Below are 19,876 nucleotides of genomic sequence, written 5' to 3' on the forward strand. Positions count from 1 at the left end.
TTTTTGATGTGGTGATCCATGATTCATTGTTTTCGTATAACACCCAGTGCTCCATGCAGAACGTGCCCTCCTTAATACCCATCACCAGGCTAACTCATCCCCCTACCCACCTCCCCTCTAGAACCCTCAGTTTGTCTCTCAGAGTCCACAGTCTCTCATGGTTCGTCTCCCCCTCCGATTCCCCCCCCTTCATTTTCCCCTCCCTTCTCCTAGTGTCCTCCATGCTATTCTTTATGTGCCACAAATAAGTGAAACCATATGATAATTGAGAGCCCAGATATGGACCCTCAACTCTATGGTCAAATAATCTTCGACAAAGCAGGAAAAAATATGCAGTGGAAAAAAGACAGTCTCTTCAATAAATGGTGCTGGGAGAATTGGACAGCTATATACAGAAGAATGAAACTTGGCCATTCTCTAAAACCATACACAAAGATAAACTCAAAATGGATGAAAGACCTCAATGTGAGACAGGAATCCATCAAAATCCTAGAGGAGAACATAGGCAGTAACCTCTTTGACATTGGCCACAGCAACTTCTTTCAAGATACATCTCCAAAGGCTAGTGAAACAAAAGCAAAAATGAACTTTTGTGACTTCATGAAGATAAAAAGCTTCTGCACAGCAAAGGAAACAGTTAATAAAACAAAGAGGCAACCCATAGAATGGGAGAAGATATTTGCAAATAACACTACAAGCAAAGCGCTGATTTCCAAGATCTATAAAGAACTTCTCAAACTCAACACCCAAAACATAATCAAGTCAAAAAATGGGCAGAAGACACATGAAGAGACACTTCTCAAAAGAAAACATACAAATGGCTGACAGACACATGAAAAAATGTTCATCATCATTAGCCATCAGGGAAATTCAAATCAAAATCACATTGAGATACCTTGCACCAGTTAGAATAGCAAAAATTGACAAGGCAAGAAACAACAAATTTTGGAGAGGTTGTGGAGAAAGGGGAACCCTCTTACACTGTTAGTGGGAATGCAAGTTGGTACAGCCACTTTGGAAAACAGTGTGGAGGTTCCTCAAAAAATTAAAAATAGAGCTACCCTATGACCCAGCAACTGCACTACTGGGTATTTACCCCAAAGACACAGATGTAGTGAAAAGAAGGGTCATATGCACCCCAATGTTCATAGCAGCAATGTCTGCAATAGCCAAACTATGGAAAGAGCCGAGATGCCCTTCAACAGATGAATGGATAAAGAAGATGTGGTCCATATATACAATGGAAGAGTACTCAGCCATCAGAAAGGATAAATACCCAACTTTTATATCAACATGGATGGGACTGGAGGAGATTATGCTAAGTGAAATAAGTCATGCAGCTGGGTTTTTTGTTTTTGTTTTTTTGAGAACAGATTTGACAGGAGAGCAAGGAGTGTGAAGGGGATGAGGTGGGGGATGAGGTTGGAAAACCACCCAGGAATCAGGAAAGGTTCCAGGGAAGGGAGGCTGGGGTTCAAGTTCGACTTCATCCAGTTAAATAGTCTTTCAGAATGGAGTCTGGAGTTCCTAATCCATGGGCTGAGTCCTTCAGCTTTTGATTTGGAATCCAAATAGTTATTATAGTGATTTTTTTCCTCACTTCTTCAGTCTGTGTCCTGTGTAATTGCCGAATTGAGGACCTTATCTATAATAAGGCTCAGGTGAATTTAGTTTCAGGCTGTTCTGCTTCACACATAACTTTAGGTGGGAAACTGAAAGCTACTCCAAACATCTTGAGAATTCTAAGAACTGTCTTAGAATTCTGAGGACTTCATCAGCATTTCTGACACCAACATGGCCCATTCTACGCCCCAAAGCCTGGCCTGCTTTTATGCCCGGTCTTTCCAGGCTTCTGGTTATAATTGGCCAGTAATTACGAATTGCATAGTTGGGGCTTAGGAAGTGGCTTGATGAGTCCTTAAGCTGAGCAGAGAGTATGAGAGAGCCCAAGATGAGGGAAACCCCCAGAATGTAGCCCAACTTTGCTTCTCTAGACTTTGCCTCATCTGGCTGTGTCCCTGGCCTAAGAATCTGGCTTATCAAAGGGATAACATGAGGCCTCTGAACTTAATAAAGAACGTACAGAGATTAAGCAGACCTCCATTTCACTCAGATTCATTGTGCTTAGCATTTCCCCCTGTGGGTTTTCTGAAGGGTTAGCCCTCTTCTTTCTAAATGAAGGAAGTGCAGTTTAACTCTACTAACAAGATCATAAACAGTGGCACCAAAATGCTATTTTTTTTTCCATCTGTGAACAGATGGGTTTCCTAGCACCATCTTCTTCAGCCTGGAAGAGGAAGAGGAACTGGAAGGTGGAGGGCCTGCAGAATTCACGTGCTTCCCAGAGGATCTCGTGGCAGAGCAGCTGACCTATATGGATGCAGTAGGTCTTCTCTCTGTGCCCTAGATGGGCTTCCACTTAAAATGTGGGGACTGACAGTACTGGTGGCCTGGGGAGGCCAGTGGGGGTGTGTGATTTAAGTCTTTTGTGATCCTTGAGAGAGGCCGTGCCTGTAAATGCAGAATGAAGATGTGACTTGAATCAATCATCTGAATAATTCAGGCCCAAGCTCTTCTTGCAATTCTGGGTGAAGGTGCTTTTTCCTTGGCACTCCATACGCAGAGGGAAATAAGAATTCTAATTCTCATGAAACAAAATCCACCCTGTTCCATGGGTATTTCTCTCCCTGCAGACTCATAAATATTTCAAGATCTGAACTGTTTATTTGGAAGGTTGTAAAGCGGTCAAAGTATAAATTAGGATAAAATAAGTTCACTGAATCCACATGTGACTCTGGCAGTTCATGTCTATGTGTGTTTCCTGTACTTTTGAATATGTTTGTTAGCCATGCATAGTTGACGACATTGGTCACGTGTCTTAGCGCAATGTTAGCTGGTAAATACCAGTTAAAGAAAAGAGGGCTATTATAAATTATCATGATGGTTTTAGCTCTTCTGTACTTACCACTTTGAAGAAAGCAGCATAGAAAGTGACAGAGTTTCCATCTAGGGAGCATGCAAATAAATTATCAGAAGCAAATCAGAGAGTCTATGTAAAGTAAATCCTGATGTTCTCTTTCATACAAACCCTTGTATTGAATTGTCATACAGATGAGAATCAGATTTGGTCAGCGAATTTGCTTTGATTTTGTTCCACAATTGACAGCATCAAAGAAAGATAGGAAACCTCATTGGTGATGACTTTTAGGCAAAGACCTGGAAACCAGGCTGTAACTTCCTTTCTTCCTTTTACTCTGTGACGTTGAATGGTATTGGCTTTTATATGCTTACTTTCTTCATTTTAGAAATCCTGTAGAACACATTGATGGTAACGCCACATGCCCTGTCCTTCTTTGGATCACCCGTCAGGTGGTCACTGGGCATCCATATGCATTGTACTCAATTCATGATCGTGAGTGCCCAGAACATACCCTCGATATGATTCTGAGGTCAAAACCCTCTCGACCACTGTATAGATTTGTACCTGTCATTCGAGATAGAAAAGTCAAAATGTGGTCGGTCATTTAAAATTTTCTTTTGGTCATTGTGTTCCGTTTGTGCAGTCGAGCAGATTTAGAAGGAAAATGTGGGCTTTTCTGACCAGTTAACATATTAATTATTTACTTTTGTCCATTGAAATAGACACGATGAGGCAAGTCAAGTAGAAAAGGGTTGTTTGTCCATTTACAAAATACTAATTCACAGATGACCCAGATGATGTGCTTTGCCATATGAAATGTCTGTGTCCTGAAAGTCCGTTTCTCTTTTGTTCTAGCAACTATTCAAGAAAGTAGTGCCTCACCACTGCCTGGGCTGCATTTGGTCTCGAAGGGATAAGAAGGAAAACAAACATTTGGCTCCTACGATCCGTGCTACCATCTCTCAGTTTAACACGCTCACCAAATGCGTTGTCAGTACCATCCTGGGGGGCAAAGAACTCAAAACTCAGCAGAGAGCCAAAGTCATTGAGAAGTGGATTAACATTGCTCATGTAATTGTCTTTTTAAAAATATTCTTTGTATTTAGTAGATATTGGAGACCACTCCATCTCTCTGTTTAAAGGGGTCTATGCGTTTTGCAAGGCAATCAAATGACCATATGTGAGGGACCACTGGGTTTTTGTTGCTGTTATTGTTGTTCCTCCAAAGTAAGAAGAAAAATTGCCTTTTTAACTTAGCTTATTTTTGCTCTTTAAAGAAAGTTGGTCCCTTGCACACTTCTTTCTGCTCATGGGCCTGCACACTGCTGTGTCTCCAGGGTAGGACATCCATCTGCTTTTCCCCTTATTTTCACAAACTGAGTCAGTTGTGCCCATGTTCAGTAAATAGAACTTGATGATAGTCTGAGTGTTAGACTACTCTTCAATGCAGAATGATTACCTACCTAAGTACCCTTCCAGCACCCGGAAGCATTATATCTTCTACCGATAGAAAGAGCTGGTACGTTCTCAGAATCCTGAATCTCTTTTCCAAAGGACTGAGATGCACAGATTTCACATTGATCTGGGGCTTATCAGGAGGGCCTTCTATCCGAAGTTGGAGGGACAGAGTTTATTTCTAGGCCTGGTTACATTCTGCTGAGTGTCAGTCTGGTCTCTTGGGTCAGCCGCTTACATACTGTATGACCTTCACTAATCAGCATCTTCATGATTCAGAAAAGGTGAACAGTATTCAGTCACTTGGTCACCAGGTAATTCATGAGCTCTTAAATGCACGTGAGCTACAGTTTTATGTACTTTGGGGACATCATTAGGATAAGCACAATCAATGTGGTCTTACAGGAGCCTATAGTCAAATAAGAAAGTTAAGATAGACTGGAATGATCTCAGCTGAAGCAAAAGAGGAGTGGGGCCCCATGAGATAAGCTACAGCTGTGGAGGAGGGAGAACTCACTTCTGACTGGGGGGGTCAAGGAAGGCTTCACAGATAGGATGACATTTGGATTTAGCTTTGAATACTAGATATAATTTTTGGTATTTGAAGATTGGGTAAGATTTTTTTTTTTTGTAGGCAGAAGAAATTACATCAGCAAGAGCTATGTAATTAACGACTTTGAAACATAAGTATTATGTAAATCTCTTATTAGTCAGTGTTCTGGTTTATATGGGTCAGCCCTCAACCAAAACCCATTTTGCTTTCTATGCTAATGTGTATTTCTTTCATTAAGCCCTCATGTTCAGGGCATAGTGCTTAAATTTTCACACACACACTCTTCTCTCTCTCTCCCTCTCTCCCTCTCTTTAACATTCTCTTTTGTTGTCTTTAATTAAAGAGCAGGGCCATAATTGTGCTAGGAAATTTGCCTTATTTTGAATTGTTAGGTGGTCTGTTACCACAGATGTTTTAGTATATAAAAAAGTAGGAAAATACTATCTTACAACTTAGATTTCTCCTATTCTGAATTGAGCTTATTTCTCAAGAGCTACAAAAGAAGTTCTGATAGAGTGGAACAGAGCATGGAATTTCTGTCTTCTTAAAATGATAAGAAAAAAATATATATTTTTTGCCATAAATGCTATATCCTTTAATCCATTCATCTGCTTAGAAAATCTATAGCGAGAATACAGCATTTGTGTGTTTGACGATGTGGCTCAAACCATGACTTTTGGTCCGAATTAAATATAAATTGTGCATTTATGTGATAATAAGAAATACAAGTTGAACAATTTGAGGTCTATTCCAAATCCCATAGCACATGCTTAAAAGCCAGGGGTCCTTGTTCTTGGCAATGTAGTTTCCTAATATTGAGCATGTCGTGTCCCTTGAAATTGTGTGGAGTAATTTAATAAAATAATGAAACTCATAGGTGGTTTCCTGCCAAGATTTATTTTACTTTTCCTGCATTAATCACAGTTAATTTCTATCGAGAGGATATTTGAAAAACGATAAAAATTTTGCACAGAAAATGTTTGTGACCTAATGTGATCATATTATCTTGGACTGGCCTGGCTGCTATGTTTTTATTTTACTTTTGCATCTCCTGGAAGATACCTCCCTTTCTGGAAATGGGGCCAAATGTCTCTTGTACTCCTTTAAACCCTTAACTGAAGCCTCTTTCTGGATAATGTGTTCCATATGTCTATTACAATTTGTATGAAGTATCTGTGCCTGAGTTCCTTTATTTATTGCAAGTTTCTTGATTTTTGGAACATGACTTTTGGATTCTGAACCTTTGTTGAACCATGCTCTCGTGGGCTTGGGTTTCCAGACTGACCTTATTTCAGAGTGCTCTCTCTCTCTTTCTCGCTTGCTCGCTCTTCTCAAGTAAGGGGAGAGCATTGAGAAATTTAAAAAGAGTGGGCATGACTTTTGTAAAATACTTTGGCACTGACTCTAAGAAAAAAATGTTTGGAGGTTTGTTTGTTTGTTTGGCATAGTTTTAAGTAGCCAGATTTTGGCAAGCTAAGTTAGAGAGGGCTGTTTTTCCTTCCTATTCAGGATTAGCATGACTTCATGAAGTGACCTTAGAAGCAATGTGCATTTATGCCCAACCACCCTGGCATCTCTTGCTTCAGATGTTCTGCACAAAGCCAAACCCGTGCTCACACAGTGTACTCAGTGGATATATTACACTCCCAAATGCCTGTATATTGAAACATCTCCTTTGACATAAGGCATAGCCCACTCTCCCCATGTTGCCAAGACTGGGGCTCTCTCCCTTACTGTTCCACTGTCCCCGCCATTCATCAGCAGGATGTTGACTCCAGGGTCACTGGCTGCTGAGGCTGTAGACTCCGTGCGGTAGCTTCAATTTCAGGATCAGAGAGCTTTTCTCCTTACCCAGAAAATGCCATCCAGAATATTTCCTGTTCTCTTTCTATTTTGTTTTCTCAAATGCTGCCAAAGCAAATTTTATTTTAAAAGCCCAAGTTATTTTGGAAACACCGAGGGAACCAAGGTGTTTCTGAATGTTTATGATCGTGGCCCAAGCCAATTTGAAACCAAACGAATGTGTATAAAAATATTCCCTCTTGGCAAAGAGCATAAAAGCCAAAGTTCAACTCGTGGTGAGTTTTTATTGCCAAGTTATATACACCTCTCTGGGCAAAGGTTGGCCATGAGACGTTCGATACCACCTGACCTCACAGAGGCTGTCTGAAGGATACAGTGATGGTTCACGTGTGTTTTTAGGGCATCTGTGTGCTTTCTGCAGAAGCAAACTTGCTCTTCCGAGCACAGCACTGCAGACTCACCTCCATTCATGTTTTACTGGGAAAGCTGGAAACCATAAAACTGTAACAACAACGCAAAAAATATATTAAAGGGAGAAAAACAAGCATATGGTGCCAAAACCTATAAAGTGTTTCAGTGACTGGGGTGGGAGTAAGGAGCCACTTTTTGATGTTCAGTATTTATACAGCTGCCTATTTAGTGGTAAGAATTCATAGCAGCTGTGGTACCTCTAAAACAGGAAACCACCAGCTCACTGTATTATTGAGATTTAAATGCCTTTTATGTTTTAATCACTCTCCGCACAGGAATGTAGGATCCTGAAGAATTTTTCCTCCTTGAGGGCCATCATTTCTGCACTGCAGTCCAATTCCATCTATAGGTTAAAAAAGACCTGGGCCGCCGTCCCCAAGTAAGTTCCCAAGTGTCCTGCCCTGCTTTCTTTGGCTGGGGCGACTGGTCGCTGTATCAAGGGTGCGGGTCCTTGCCTTCAAAGCTCATATTACATAACTAGAGAAACGTGTTTGAAAGCCTCTGTGTGTCCCAGGCAGGGTGCTCTTTACATGGAATCATTAATGAGTTTTGAGAGGGGCTGCCACAGACAAAGTGTGTCGAAGCCAAGTTATTGGCTTTGGGGATGATTTTAAGGATGTGCTTATGATCTAGATTCCGAGGGGTAAGTTTGTGGAGTGATGAAGTTATAGCAGTTTGCTATTCCTTCTGGTTATTTCTCAGCCACATTCCAAAGCCCTAAGCTGTGCCAAGATGTGAGGGATCGTGTGCGTAGATAGGACATTAGTTCTTGCTGTTCAGCAAGAATCTATTCAGTTCGCTTCTGTTTCAGCGTGTTAAAAGCCATCTGAGTGATATTCAAAACCGCCAAGTGTTCCTTCCTAGGCACCTGACTAAAGTTATCAACTGGCCACATTTCATATAGTTTTTCATTTTGTATTTTTTTATACTGTTTTCATTTTATATTGTTTTTCATACTTCTTGGTGGAAGCTTTGGAACAGTTAACAATTTATTGTCCTTATTATTTTACTCTCTTTCTTCCCCTAGTTCCAGAGCTTCCCTTGTAGACCAGAGAACTTTTTGCAGAGGAGGGAAAGGTGAATGAGGAGGCAGCTCTGGTTCCCTATCAGTACAGATTTAGAAGCTGGGGAATGTGTCATGGCTACACACTAGGCCAATTACATTCAACAGGTCTACCTGGGTTTGAGCTTTAATCAAAAAGTCAGGCTGTATCGGGGAAGAATGTGTAAACTGTTTACAGTCTATACTGTATGCGGTATAGTCAGTTTCAGCCAGGAGGGGAGCCAGCTGGCTCCCCAGGCAGGCCTGCCTTTGTGGGATTGGTGGCTTTAGTCCTTAGGAGTGGAAGGTCTAGGCATTCGGTTTCATCAGTTTACTTAGAGCTGATTAAGCCCTAAGGGACCGACACTATCCAAACTTGCAAGAGACCCAGATCGGTATACCAGAATTTCGTAAGTTTATGCTGAAAAATAAGTGCCAGAGTACTCACACATACCAGTGGGCTCCTATTCCCAATCAGAAGAAAGGCTACTTGGGGGAAGTCAAATTATTTATTACATAAGGCTTTGATGAGTCAGTAGAAAAAAATCGAAGTGGCTGATCGTAATGCCTGGTGTTACAGAGCCGGAGAAGCCATAGGCACTTGGAGACGCCAAAGCTCATGCTCTGTTTACAACACTGTTATCTACCAGGAGAAAACCTGGTAGATGGGCTTTCCAAAGTCCAGTGAAATTTTTTTGATCACCACTTACTCCTTAGGTTCTTTCTTCTCTTCATAAGTTTGAATAATCCAACTGACTCTGTATGTGAAAGAAAGATTAGTTGATTGGTTTTCCTTTGCATATAAATCTTATGAAAGAGATGGGTCATATAAAATCATGAGATGATAGGCCTCGGGAAAATCAGATGCATACAGAGTCCTCATCCTCAATAGCACGGGCCCCTCTCCTTCCCCTCATCAGTACTCCCTGGTCATGGTATCAAAATAAAATCAAAGGGGGCTCAGGTGCTGAAATAGCTCCTGTGCTTGATTGCAACCTTCTCTGATTGCAATGAAAGGTAATCCTATCTTTCTTTGGTGGTTGATAAATAGCATACCGTGGAAAGTCAGTTAGCCAGACAAAGATTTCTTCCACAGCAAATTTGAGGTTAAAACACAAATAAAAAAAAATGAGTGGAGTTGTATCTTAATCTCTTGGTTACCATATGAGACCCATTCTTCCAGCTGGCTTTTTAAATGATTTCACCTCAAAACAAACCTCAAAGCCTCATTCTGTACAGTGTGGGTGTCTGGTTTGTTTCTTAGTTGGTCGGTTCATGTTTTAGCAGGGATGCTGCAGAAATGTCATGAGAAGATGCTTTCATATCAGCTTTCCATAGTTTTCATTGCTAAATTCAAGGGACAGAGTTAGGATACCTTATTTGGTTATCACTTTCCCTGTAATCCTTAATGCTAATCACTTTTCAGTGGACAGAGAAGACGTCTATTTATTTCTCTTTATTTAGGCCCACGTGTAATTAAGTTCTTAATTATTTTTTCCAAAATACAAATAGCTTTAGTGGTTTTCTTTATGACAAGAATAATATTACCCTCATTATAAAACAAATAAGTTAATAATGGCTTTCCCGTGATCATGACATGCTGACTGGGGAATGATATGGCCCCGTCAATTCTCTGCCTCTGGAGTCCTCCACTCAGTAACCCTAGAGGGCTGGGGAGAAAAGCCTGAGGCCCGTGGAGAGGGACAGGGCCTCTGGAAGAGAGAGGGCAGAGTAGCCACTTTATATATATGATCCTGCTGACCTTCACTGCGGTCCCTCAAGGGGACTCCTAGGATGTTCCTTGTATAGGTAAGAAAATGGAAGCTCAGGATGGTTAAGCAAAGGGCCCAAGAGCCCTTGGGGAGGGAGGGGCAGAGTGGGGATTTGAACCCCCCGCCCCTGACCAGAGCCCGTTCAGCTGCCATCTAATCTGACTCTGATTTGAGAGCACTGGCCTGTGACTCAGGAAATTTGGCTTCTACACCTGCCATGCTCAAAACTTAGCGATGGAAATGTCAGCAAATCCCTGACCCTGGCATCTTCATCTCTAAATGAGGGAACTGGCCAGCATGATTTCTCGGTCCCCACGGGGCTGTGTGTGTATTGCTAAGACAGATTTTTTTTAAAGAACATGTCCCATTTGAACAACTTGATGCCCCAATTTAGCAATCTTATTTATGATTATAACATAGGTGGTTAGGAAAACCCCCCTCTTCACATAGGTGACTGTGTGTACCTTTAAAAAAAAAAAAGAGGAACGCCTGGGTGGCTCAGTCGTTAAGCATCTGCCTTCAGCTCAGGTTGTGATCCCAGGGTCCTGGGATCAAGCCCCGCATCGGGCTCCCTGCTCAGCGGGGAGCCTGTTTCTCCTTCTCCCCCTCTCTCTGCTTGTGTTCCCTCTCTCGCTGTGTCTCTCTCTGTCAACTAAATAAATAAAATCTTAAAAAAAAAAAAAAGCTGCATGAACAAAGTCATTGGCTTCCTCTCTGCTCCTGAGATCAGTCCAATCCCTCTGTAGCCACAGGTAACGGAGGGCAGCAGGGCTGAAGGTGTGGGCCTTTCACTGACTCTTTATTTGTGAATGTTTTCTTCATCCCTCTCCCAGGGACCGGATGCTGATGTTTGAAGAACTTTCAGATATCTTCTCCGACCATAACAACCATTTGACCAGCCGGGAACTTCTGATGAAGGTGAGGCTCTTGGTGGGGGCACCGGGCCGCATTGCGGATAGCTCTGGAATCCCTTCAAGGGGAGAGTGGCTTGAGGGCTCCCCACATTCCTGCAGTCCCAGGAGAAAGCCTGCAGCGACTAGAAGGCAGCATTTTTGTTTTTGCTGGCAAATCAAAGAAGCTCGAGGCTGAGAAAACTGAATGTCCAGCTCCGGAGCTTCACAGTTACACAACCAGATTGTGAAACTTGTGCTCACGAGTGTATCTCTTTAACGAGCCGCTCTGCGGACACCAAGTGCTGGTGGCAAGGTGGGTGAGAGGCCCTGGAATATTCCTTCTCAGCAGAACATCTTCTAGAGTGACAGAGGCCAAGCCCACAATTCCATATCCTGTATTTGGACCAAGTTGCACGGGCTCATCAGCAATATTTAGTGAATGCCAAGTGAGTGCTGACTTTAGAACTGTAGAAGGTAGAAGTATAGCTCGGTTGATTTCATTTCCCCAGACATTTGTTGAATGTCCAATATCCGTAAAGCACTGGAGCGGCCTCTAGGAATATGAAGGCGACTAACCCAGAACCTGTTTTCAAGAATTCACCCTCTGGCTGGTGGATGGAGGCACTAACTGAGAATAAGTAGTCAAATAAAGGTACAAATAACAGGTTGTGAATGGTCATCAGAGGGGCACATAGGCCAGATGTGATCATCACAACCTTTCTATAAAGTAGATTTTATCATCCTTGTTTTGCAGATAGCCAAGACTCAGAGAGGTAAGCCCTGTGTCGTAAGTCACGCGCCTGGTAGGTCATTAGTATGTGAACCTTACCTGGTGAGACTCTAAAGCCTGTGCTTTCATCACAGAGGCATGAAACTGTTTCTTCTGGCCACTTGGTAGTAGGGGGCAGGATAGAGCAGAGAAAACTTCACAGAGAAGGTAAATCAGTAACTGAACAACAGTTGATTGAGCGTTCGCGATGTGCTGGGTGTCCGAGGTGCAACCACACTGAAGGCAGTCTCAGATCTGAAAGAGATCGCATCTCATGGGGGCCAGGTAGAGAAGTAGACAATTATAAAATCATAGGGTATGCACTACCATAGCCCTGAACTGGGCAGTTAGAGGGTATGATCCTTGTCGTTAGTCTCTTTCTCTGCATAAGAGACTGTATTATCTGTAGAGATAATAGTATTTAGTCCACTGACTTCACAGAATTAATTTGAAGATTGACTAAGATAAAATATTTGAAAGCCCTATGCAAATGTGTTTTTAGTATTTGGCATGCTGTGTGCACACGAAGCCAAAGTATGCATAACAAATCAAAGTGAGTAAAGTATGGGCTACATACACAAGCTCAGAGCACACACTTGGAGGAGGGATGAAAGTCCAGTGGAGGTGGCGTCCCTACGAAAGGGCATCCACCTAACACCTGTTAGATTAGTCATTCCTGTAAGGGCATCTGTTATGGTCTTCCTGACGGTTGTCCTCCTAAGTCCTGCTCTTCCTGCATGTCTCTCTCATCATGGGCTCTGCCGGGGACCCAGCCTGTCTCCCTGCTGGCCTGCAAGCCTCTTGCAGGCAGGAACTGGGTCCTTTTTGTCACTGTTCTATCCTTAATGCCTGACACAGTGCCTGGGATGCAGCAAATGTTCAGAAACTCTGTACAACTGCATGAATTGGTGGGCCTTCGGACTCATGTGACTTTGAGAAGCTGCCTACTCTTGGTCCTTCTTGGAGTCAGTGATAGGAACAAGGCAGTTTGTGCTGATGTCCAGCTCCGGATTTGGCCTACCTGATTAGCTGCACACTAACCAGTGCTTGCTGAGATCGTGTTACTCCCTGCTTCATGTCCCCCTGGATTTGCAGACTTTAAATGGAAACTCATCTGGCTGGAAGGAGATGGCTTAGTCGTCTCCCTGTCAGGAATACAAAGCTAGACTAACTGGAGCCACACATTCAAATCCCAATAGCTCTGAGTCATCCTTCCAACATAGATAAATTCAGTGCCGTGCAGCCCATTGCCTGGTGGCGGTGTTCTGGCCAAAACCTTAGAAGCAAAGCCATATCTAGACATTAAAGGTCCCGTAAACCTTTCTTAAATGTAGAAGTTGGCCCTTGTGCTCTAAGTTAAATTTCTTCTACATGGCTCCAATCCCAAAGAAATGAAAAACTTGGCTATGAATTCCTGTGGTCTGTGCATTATCATTACAATGGTGTGATGTGTTTTGGGCAGGCCGTATGTATATGTAGGTCCCTTTCCAGTCACCTTTGTTGATCATTCTTCATATGAAGTATATAAGTCTGAGTGTTAATTCTCAGCATGGTTGTAAAAAAAAAAAAAGGAATCAAGGTAGTTATGTTCTCAAAAGAACCACAGAGAAAAATTGCAGGCCTCTGTTTCTAATATGGCATTCCTGGACTCACACTGATTTACAGTTGGGTAATCTTAGTCTTAAAGACTGGTCTTCTCCTTCATTTCCGGGTAGATGTAATGTTCCACCTCTATGATATTCTGGCTGAGGCAACATAATAATTAACAAAAATCTAAAAAAAAAAAAGAATCTAAGGTTTTCATTGTAACTGTTGGGGAAAAAATTGTTTTTATTTTTCTCAAAGATTATCTGAAACCTGTGATGATGAACTTAGATCACTCCGAGCGGTTGAATTGTAGAGTCCATAAATTTTAAAGCAGCAGAAAAGCAGACTGCCACCAGATTGTCCTGGTTCTTGCGACTCTTGGATGAGAACTCTCCCTGGTGGAATTACATAAAAACTGTGAGAAAGGCCCAGGAATTTGGCTCTGGTGAAAACGTACGTGTAGTGAAGCTCTGAAACATACTCAAGTCGCGGTTGGAGCAGGACTGTTAGGACTCTGAAGGCCCATTCGGATCGCTACCACTAACTTCTGAGCAATAAAGTACCCAACACTGACTGAGAAGAATCCAGTGGCTGCATACACCCAAGGCCCAGGAGCAGGATGGATGAGGCGGCTGAACTCATGGAGGTGGAGAATAGATGGGCCTCAAGTGAGGAATTTTCACTAGAGAGAGAGAGGAAGGAGAGAGAGAGAGAGGAAGGAGAGAGAGAGAGAGAGGAAGGAGAGAGAGAGAGAGAGGAAGGAGAGAGAGAGAGGAAGGAGAGAGAGAGAGGAAGGAGAGAGAGAGAGAGGAAGGAGAGAGAGAGAGAGGAAGGAGAGAGAGAGGAAGGAGAGAGAGAGGAAGGAGAGAGAGAGAGAGAGGAAGGAGAGAGAGAGAGAGGAAGGAGAGAGAGAGAGAGGAAGGAGAGAGAGAGAGGAAGGAGAGAGAGAGAGAGGAAGGAGAGAGAGAGAGAGGAAGGAGAGAGAGAGAGGAAGGAGAGAGAGAGGAAGGAGAGAGAGAGAGAGGAAGGAGAGAGAGAGGAAGGAGAGAGAGAGGAAGGAGAGAGAGAGAGGAAGGAGAGAGAGAGAGAGGAAGGAGAGAGAGAGAGAGGAAGGAGGGAGAGAGAGGAAGGAGAGAGAGAGAGAGAGGAAGGAGAGAGAGAGGGAGGAAGGAGAGAGAGAGAGAGGAAGGAGAGAGAGAGAGAGGAAGGAGAGAGAGAGGAAGGAGAGAGAGGAAGGAGAGAGAGAGAGGGAGGAGGGAGGGAGAGAGAGAGGAAGGAGGGAGAGGAAGGAGAGAGAGAGAGGGAGGAGGGAGAGAGAGGGAGGAGGGAGAGAGAGAGAGAGGAAGGAGGGAGAGAGAGAGAGAGGAAGGAGAGAGAGAGAGAGAGGAAGGAGAGAGAGAGGGAGGAAGGAGAGAGAGAGGGAGGAAGGAGAGAGAGAGGGAGGAAGGAGAGAGAGAGAGAGGAAGGAGAGAGAGAGGAAGGAGAGAGAGGAAGGAGAGAGAGAGAGGGAGGAGGGAGGGAGAGAGAGAGGAAGGAGGGAGAGGAAGGAGAGAGAGAGAGGGAGGAGGGAGAGAGAGAGGGAGGAGGGAGAGAGAGAGGAAGGAGGGGGAGAGAGAGAGAGGAAGGAGGGAGAGAGAGAGAGGAATGAGGGAGAGAGAGAGAGAGGAAGGAGAGAGAGAGAGAGAGGAAGGAGAGAGAGAGGAAGGAGAGAGAGAGAGAGGAAGGAGAGAGAGAGAGAGGGAGGAGAGAGAGAGAGAGAAGGGGAAAGATATAGGAGGGGAGCAGGAGGTTGATGGAGGGAGAGGGAGCCATTTGGAATTCATCCAAACATAGGCAATCATTAAGGATGACGTTTCCAAAGACCCAGTTATAGCAAAAAACAAGAAGGTGACTTTGGCAGAATGAAGAGACACTAGGAGCATGAGTGTGGCCAGCAAAGGAGTCAGAAGGAAGGAACCAGTGTGATACCATCAGCAAACCTGTGAAAAGTTCCAAGGGGTTTCAAGGGATCGGTGGTGTGAGAACAGAGCAGAAGATTTAGGGCCAAGAAGGGAAAATGGGTACCACTGGATGTGGCAAATAGTAGGTTTTCGGTTGACACCTTATCTGGAAGAAGTTGCACTAGCCATCTCTTCCGTGACCCAGCGAGGAGCAGAGTCTAACTCTCTTGAAATCATGAAGTCATGAAATCCGCAAGTCTGCGAGCTCTCACCTCAGGTCTTCACCCTCCCTGCCAGCAGGGAGGCTGTCCCAAGTGCTCTTCCTTTCTGCCTCTGCTATTCTGTGGCTCTCGGGAGCCTTTTAACTTGTCAGAAATCCTTCTTAAGAATTTGAGGGCTGCCTTCCACAACTTCCACACATGATACCTCTTCCAGTGATTGAGAAGCTGGAAGGGGACCAGAGGGACCCACACAGGGAAGGGATGGACACTTGCCTTCAAGTCAGACAGAAGTGATTGCTCACTCCAAGCAAATTCTCAAGAATTTGGGAGGACTCACCACCCCCTTGCTTGGGAAATGGAACATTTTAGGCAGCTTTCATTCATGCCCAGGAAAAGCTGTATGCAGGAGGTGGCTAAACAGTACTGCTCCTTATCATCATTTGTGATAGGGAGAATTAAAATAGATCATGAGTCACTGTGGGCTCTGGACCCAGGTGAGGGCTGGTGAATGCTAGGAGATCTTGGTGCCTCGCTGACATCGGGAAGGCCAAGTCTGCAGAAGACGCCGCTGCTCTGTGTGATCAGGGAAGGTCACAGGCCGTGGTAACATAAACCCCAGGAAGACTGACCAAGGAAAAGCTACCGGAGCACTTGTCCCCGACCAAATTGTGAAATTTGCCTCCCATTCATACAGTTCCTGGAAAATGAGAACTCAAAAGACCCTGAAACCACAAAACCCCAAAGCACTGTGTTCAGTCAGCAGACTGGAGTTTAGTCACCATCGTGGAAGAGTTTGTTGTGACAACAGACAGGAGCCGAGGAAGGGTAGCCATCCGTCCCCAGGCCCCAGGAGGAAGGATTGACTTGTAAGAGTTCCAGACCTGAGAAAAGCAACTCAGGAGGATAGGTTGGGGGGAGGAAAATGGGGGAGAAAAAATAGGCGAAGGTCTGGCTTTCATAGGTTAGTGCTGCTCCACGATACGGGGCTTCCTCAGAAAACTTCCGGTACAAAAGTTTCATTTAGCTAAGAAATAACCACAGAAAGAATCCCGTTTCTTTCACAGAATGCTGGCACATGTGTTTCAGGCAAAGAGCAAGAAATCACAAAATGTACTGAGGAAGAGATCTTCATTTCCGGGGCATGTGATTAGTCCCAGTGAAATGTAGGATATGCAAAAAATTGCCTCGGTTCTGGGAACTTCGGGCCTGGTATTGACCATTGATTTGAACCACAAATCAGGGGTTCTTCTTACAAAGCAGGGGGGATATTGGGATCACCCGAGGCCACCAGACCTTATTGCACATAGACCGCTCGCGACAAGCCGGCTGAACATTGACATAATTCAGCCCAGAGCCTGCTGGAGGCCTCTTGCTTTTGCACGGCATGCAGGCCATTGTGCAGAGGTTCCGGACCAGAAGCTTTGTGCCCCTTCTCTTCCTTCTGCTGCCACTCTCCATTGCCCTCCTCTGTGTGTGCTTCTGTTTCTTAGGAAGGAACCTCAAAGTTTGCAAACCTGGACAGCAGTGTGAAAGAAAACCAGAAGCGGACCCAGAGGAGGCTTCAGCTCCAGAAGGATATGGTATGTACCGGCCCTCAGTCTTCCCTCAGGACCCATCAGAAAGCAGCCCTGTGTGGGTGGTGGGGCTCCTGCATGGCCCCAGCACCTTTGATCTGCAGGGCACCCCTGCTTCCAGGAATGCTCTCCATCCTTTATTTATTCTCCACAGCCCTGGGAGGTCTGTAGGAGACATATTATCACTCCCATTTGACCCAGTGGGAAATAAACCCTTACACTTGCAAAGCATAGCGTTCTCTGGAACATTTTTTCCTCTAGAGGTAAGGAGAAAAGTCTGCAGGAGGTAGACTTCCTCCCTCTTGCTGTCTTCCTCCATCCACTCCTGCACTTAGAAGCTGCTGCTACCTTGGCCTTGAGACCTCCTGGGCTTCGGTTCCCCAACAGGAATGCCTACTGTAGTCAACTTTGGACACCTGGTGCCCTAGCACATGGGTGCCGAGGAAAGAGCGTCTGCTCCCAGGAGGACTTAGTCTGTGTACTGGCAGATCTTTTCATTTGTTCCAAGCCCTCTCTCCATTTTCCAGCTTTCCATACTAATCCCAAGGACTAGCCAAACCTTTTTCTAGTTTTTCAATACTCAAAGGAATACCGTACCTCCTTCCTTAAGACTGAAAGATAGTTACCATCTTTAGCTTTATCTTAAAGCTTTATTTTAAAAACTCTCCTTTTAGCATGGAAGAGGGAAAACCAGAGAGAGAGGAGATTAAGAAACTGACAACCTCTAGGTCGTCTCATCCCTGCTTTGGGAGGATTTTCTCCTTCTTTGGAAGGCTGGACATAAATCAGAAATGTTGTGTTTGAATGATAGGACTCGTCTGTACCATAAAGCCTATGAAACATTTCACAGCATTTCAGACTTTTTTTTAGTTGTTCAAAGATAAGTTAAAAATAGCTGCTAAAAAAAGATTATTTTAGTTCAGGATGAGACCTTGTGCACATAACAGGGAAGGACGAACTGTGCCTGAGAGAGAGTCCTCGGCGTGAACCTCTCCAGTTAGTTCTGGCCAAGGAGACAGCTGGCCTCCCATGGAGCAACCTGGTCCTGCCTTGGCTGGGGCTGTGTTTTCTTCCAGAATATCCTAAGTGCCTGAATGGAAGTGAGGAGAAGGTATCCATGGAAGTTAGTGCCTCAGCGGCCTTACGGAGAATTGAGATGATCTCAAAGGAAATTTCATGAGATTAATACTGCGTATACCTGCAGTTGAAGTGATTCTGTCTTCATTTCCAAGGGACAATTAAAAAAAAAAATAGACTTTTTACTCTGAGTTTACGGATAAGTTCCAGATAGTACACGGAGTTTCCCTGAAGCCCTCAGCCTGTGTCCCCCATTGTCAACACCCTCTCTGGCCATGGCCCATCTGTCAAGCCCGAGGCACCAACACCTCAGTGCTGGTGTGAACTGTGAACTGAAATCCAGACTTGATTGGGATTTCACCACTTTTGCATGAGGACGCTCTTTCTGCTCCAGGAGCCAGGTCAGGGGACCATGCTGTAAGATGCTGTCCTGTCTCCCCAGGCCTCTCTGCTCTGTGAGAGCTCAGCCTTCCTTGTTGCTCCTTACCTTGACAGTCTTCTGGAATACCGTCCTGGGTATCTTTAGAATGTCCCACAATCACAGTGCGTCTGTTGTTTTCTAGTGAATAGGCTGAGATTATGGATTTGGGGGAAGGATATCACAGAAATGAAGTGCCATTCTCGTCACATCCCATCAAAGAGTCACTGGTGATATTAACCTTCATCACTTAGTTAAAGTAGTATTTTGCCAGACTTTCCACTTTAAAGTTACCATTTTTCCCTTTCCCGCTTCTATCCTTTGGAAGTGAGCCACAAAGTCTAGCCCATTTTTTAAAAGGATTTTATTTATTTATTTGAGAGAGAGAGAGAGAACAAGCAGGGGGAGAGGGAGAAGCAGGCTCCCCACTGAGCAGGGAGCCCAGTGCGGGACTCGATCCCAGGACCCTGGGATCATGACCTGAGCTGAAGGCAGATGCTTAACTGACTGAGCCGCCCAGGTGCCCCCCAAGAGACCATTTTCATAGTAACACCCCATGCTCTTGTGGTATACACTCTTCCTCAATGTACAGTTGCCCTCCTTTACCAATGGTGAAGCCATTCCAGACCCCCAGGAGTATCCACACACTCTGAAAGAGAAAAGCCATCCCTTGAAACAGCCTAAGCAAAATACGAATCCTCTGTGAACACTCTTGAGCATACTTGTATGATCTCCTGGCCTTTGAGGCTTGTTTTCCTAACTTTGGAAAGTTAGAGGGGTGCCTGGGTGGCTCAGTTGTTAAGCATCTGCCTTCGGCTCAGGTCACGATCCCGGGGTCCTGGGATCGAGCCCCGCATTGGGCTCCCTGCTCCGCAGGAAGTCTGCTTCTCCCTCTCCCACTCCCCCTGCTTGTGTTCCCTCTCTCGCTGTGTCTCTCTCTGTCAAATAAATAAATAAAATCTTAAAAAAAAAAAAGATTAGGTGATAATAATTCCCATCCTTTTTAAAAATCTTTAAAAATTTCATTCATGGAGGTTAACAATAATGGTCTTCAATGGTCCTTCATTTTCTCTGAATGCTGTCAGGGCTTATCTGGCCAACGATTGCTGCCTTCATCTATGAACGGTCACTTTGCCAAATTTAGCCAACAATAGGCGCATTTGCTCCAGCGTGGAGGCTCCTGAAACCCTTCCACTTTTTAGTAACAACAAAGACCGTTTTGCTGTGCTTGCTCTTCAGGGTGTGATGCAGGGGACTGTGCCCTACTTGGGCACCTTCCTGACTGACCTCACCATGCTCGACACTGCTCTTCAGGACTATATTGAGGTGAGTTGTTTGGATGTGGTGACTTGGATACCCAAGAGAGAATTTCACTTTATTA

At 44.4% G+C, this 19,876-nt stretch overlaps 1 protein-coding gene across 5 annotated transcripts in view; it reads left to right on the plus strand.

Annotated features, from left to right (window-relative positions):
- The window catches only part of RGL1 (ral guanine nucleotide dissociation stimulator like 1), a 246,472-nt gene that overhangs the window by 201,671 nt on the left and 24,925 nt on the right, over nt 1–19,876 (plus strand). For all 5 annotated transcript variants that reach the window (XM_027610452.2, XM_027610454.2, XM_027610455.2 and 2 more), the window contains 6 exons: nt 2,259–2,383; nt 3,776–3,991; nt 7,478–7,581; nt 10,850–10,934; nt 16,917–17,006; nt 19,735–19,821. In XM_027610452.2, coding sequence (XP_027466253.1) covers nt 2,259–2,383; nt 3,776–3,991; nt 7,478–7,581; nt 10,850–10,934; nt 16,917–17,006; nt 19,735–19,821 — 707 coding nt within the window. The remainder of the gene's footprint in view (nt 1–2,258; nt 2,384–3,775; nt 3,992–7,477; nt 7,582–10,849; nt 10,935–16,916; nt 17,007–19,734; nt 19,822–19,876) is intronic.

The sequence above is a fragment of the Zalophus californianus genome, chromosome 10, assembly GCF_009762305.2.
Source record: "Zalophus californianus isolate mZalCal1 chromosome 10, mZalCal1.pri.v2, whole genome shotgun sequence".
Taxonomy (NCBI): Eukaryota; Metazoa; Chordata; class Mammalia; order Carnivora; family Otariidae; genus Zalophus; species Zalophus californianus.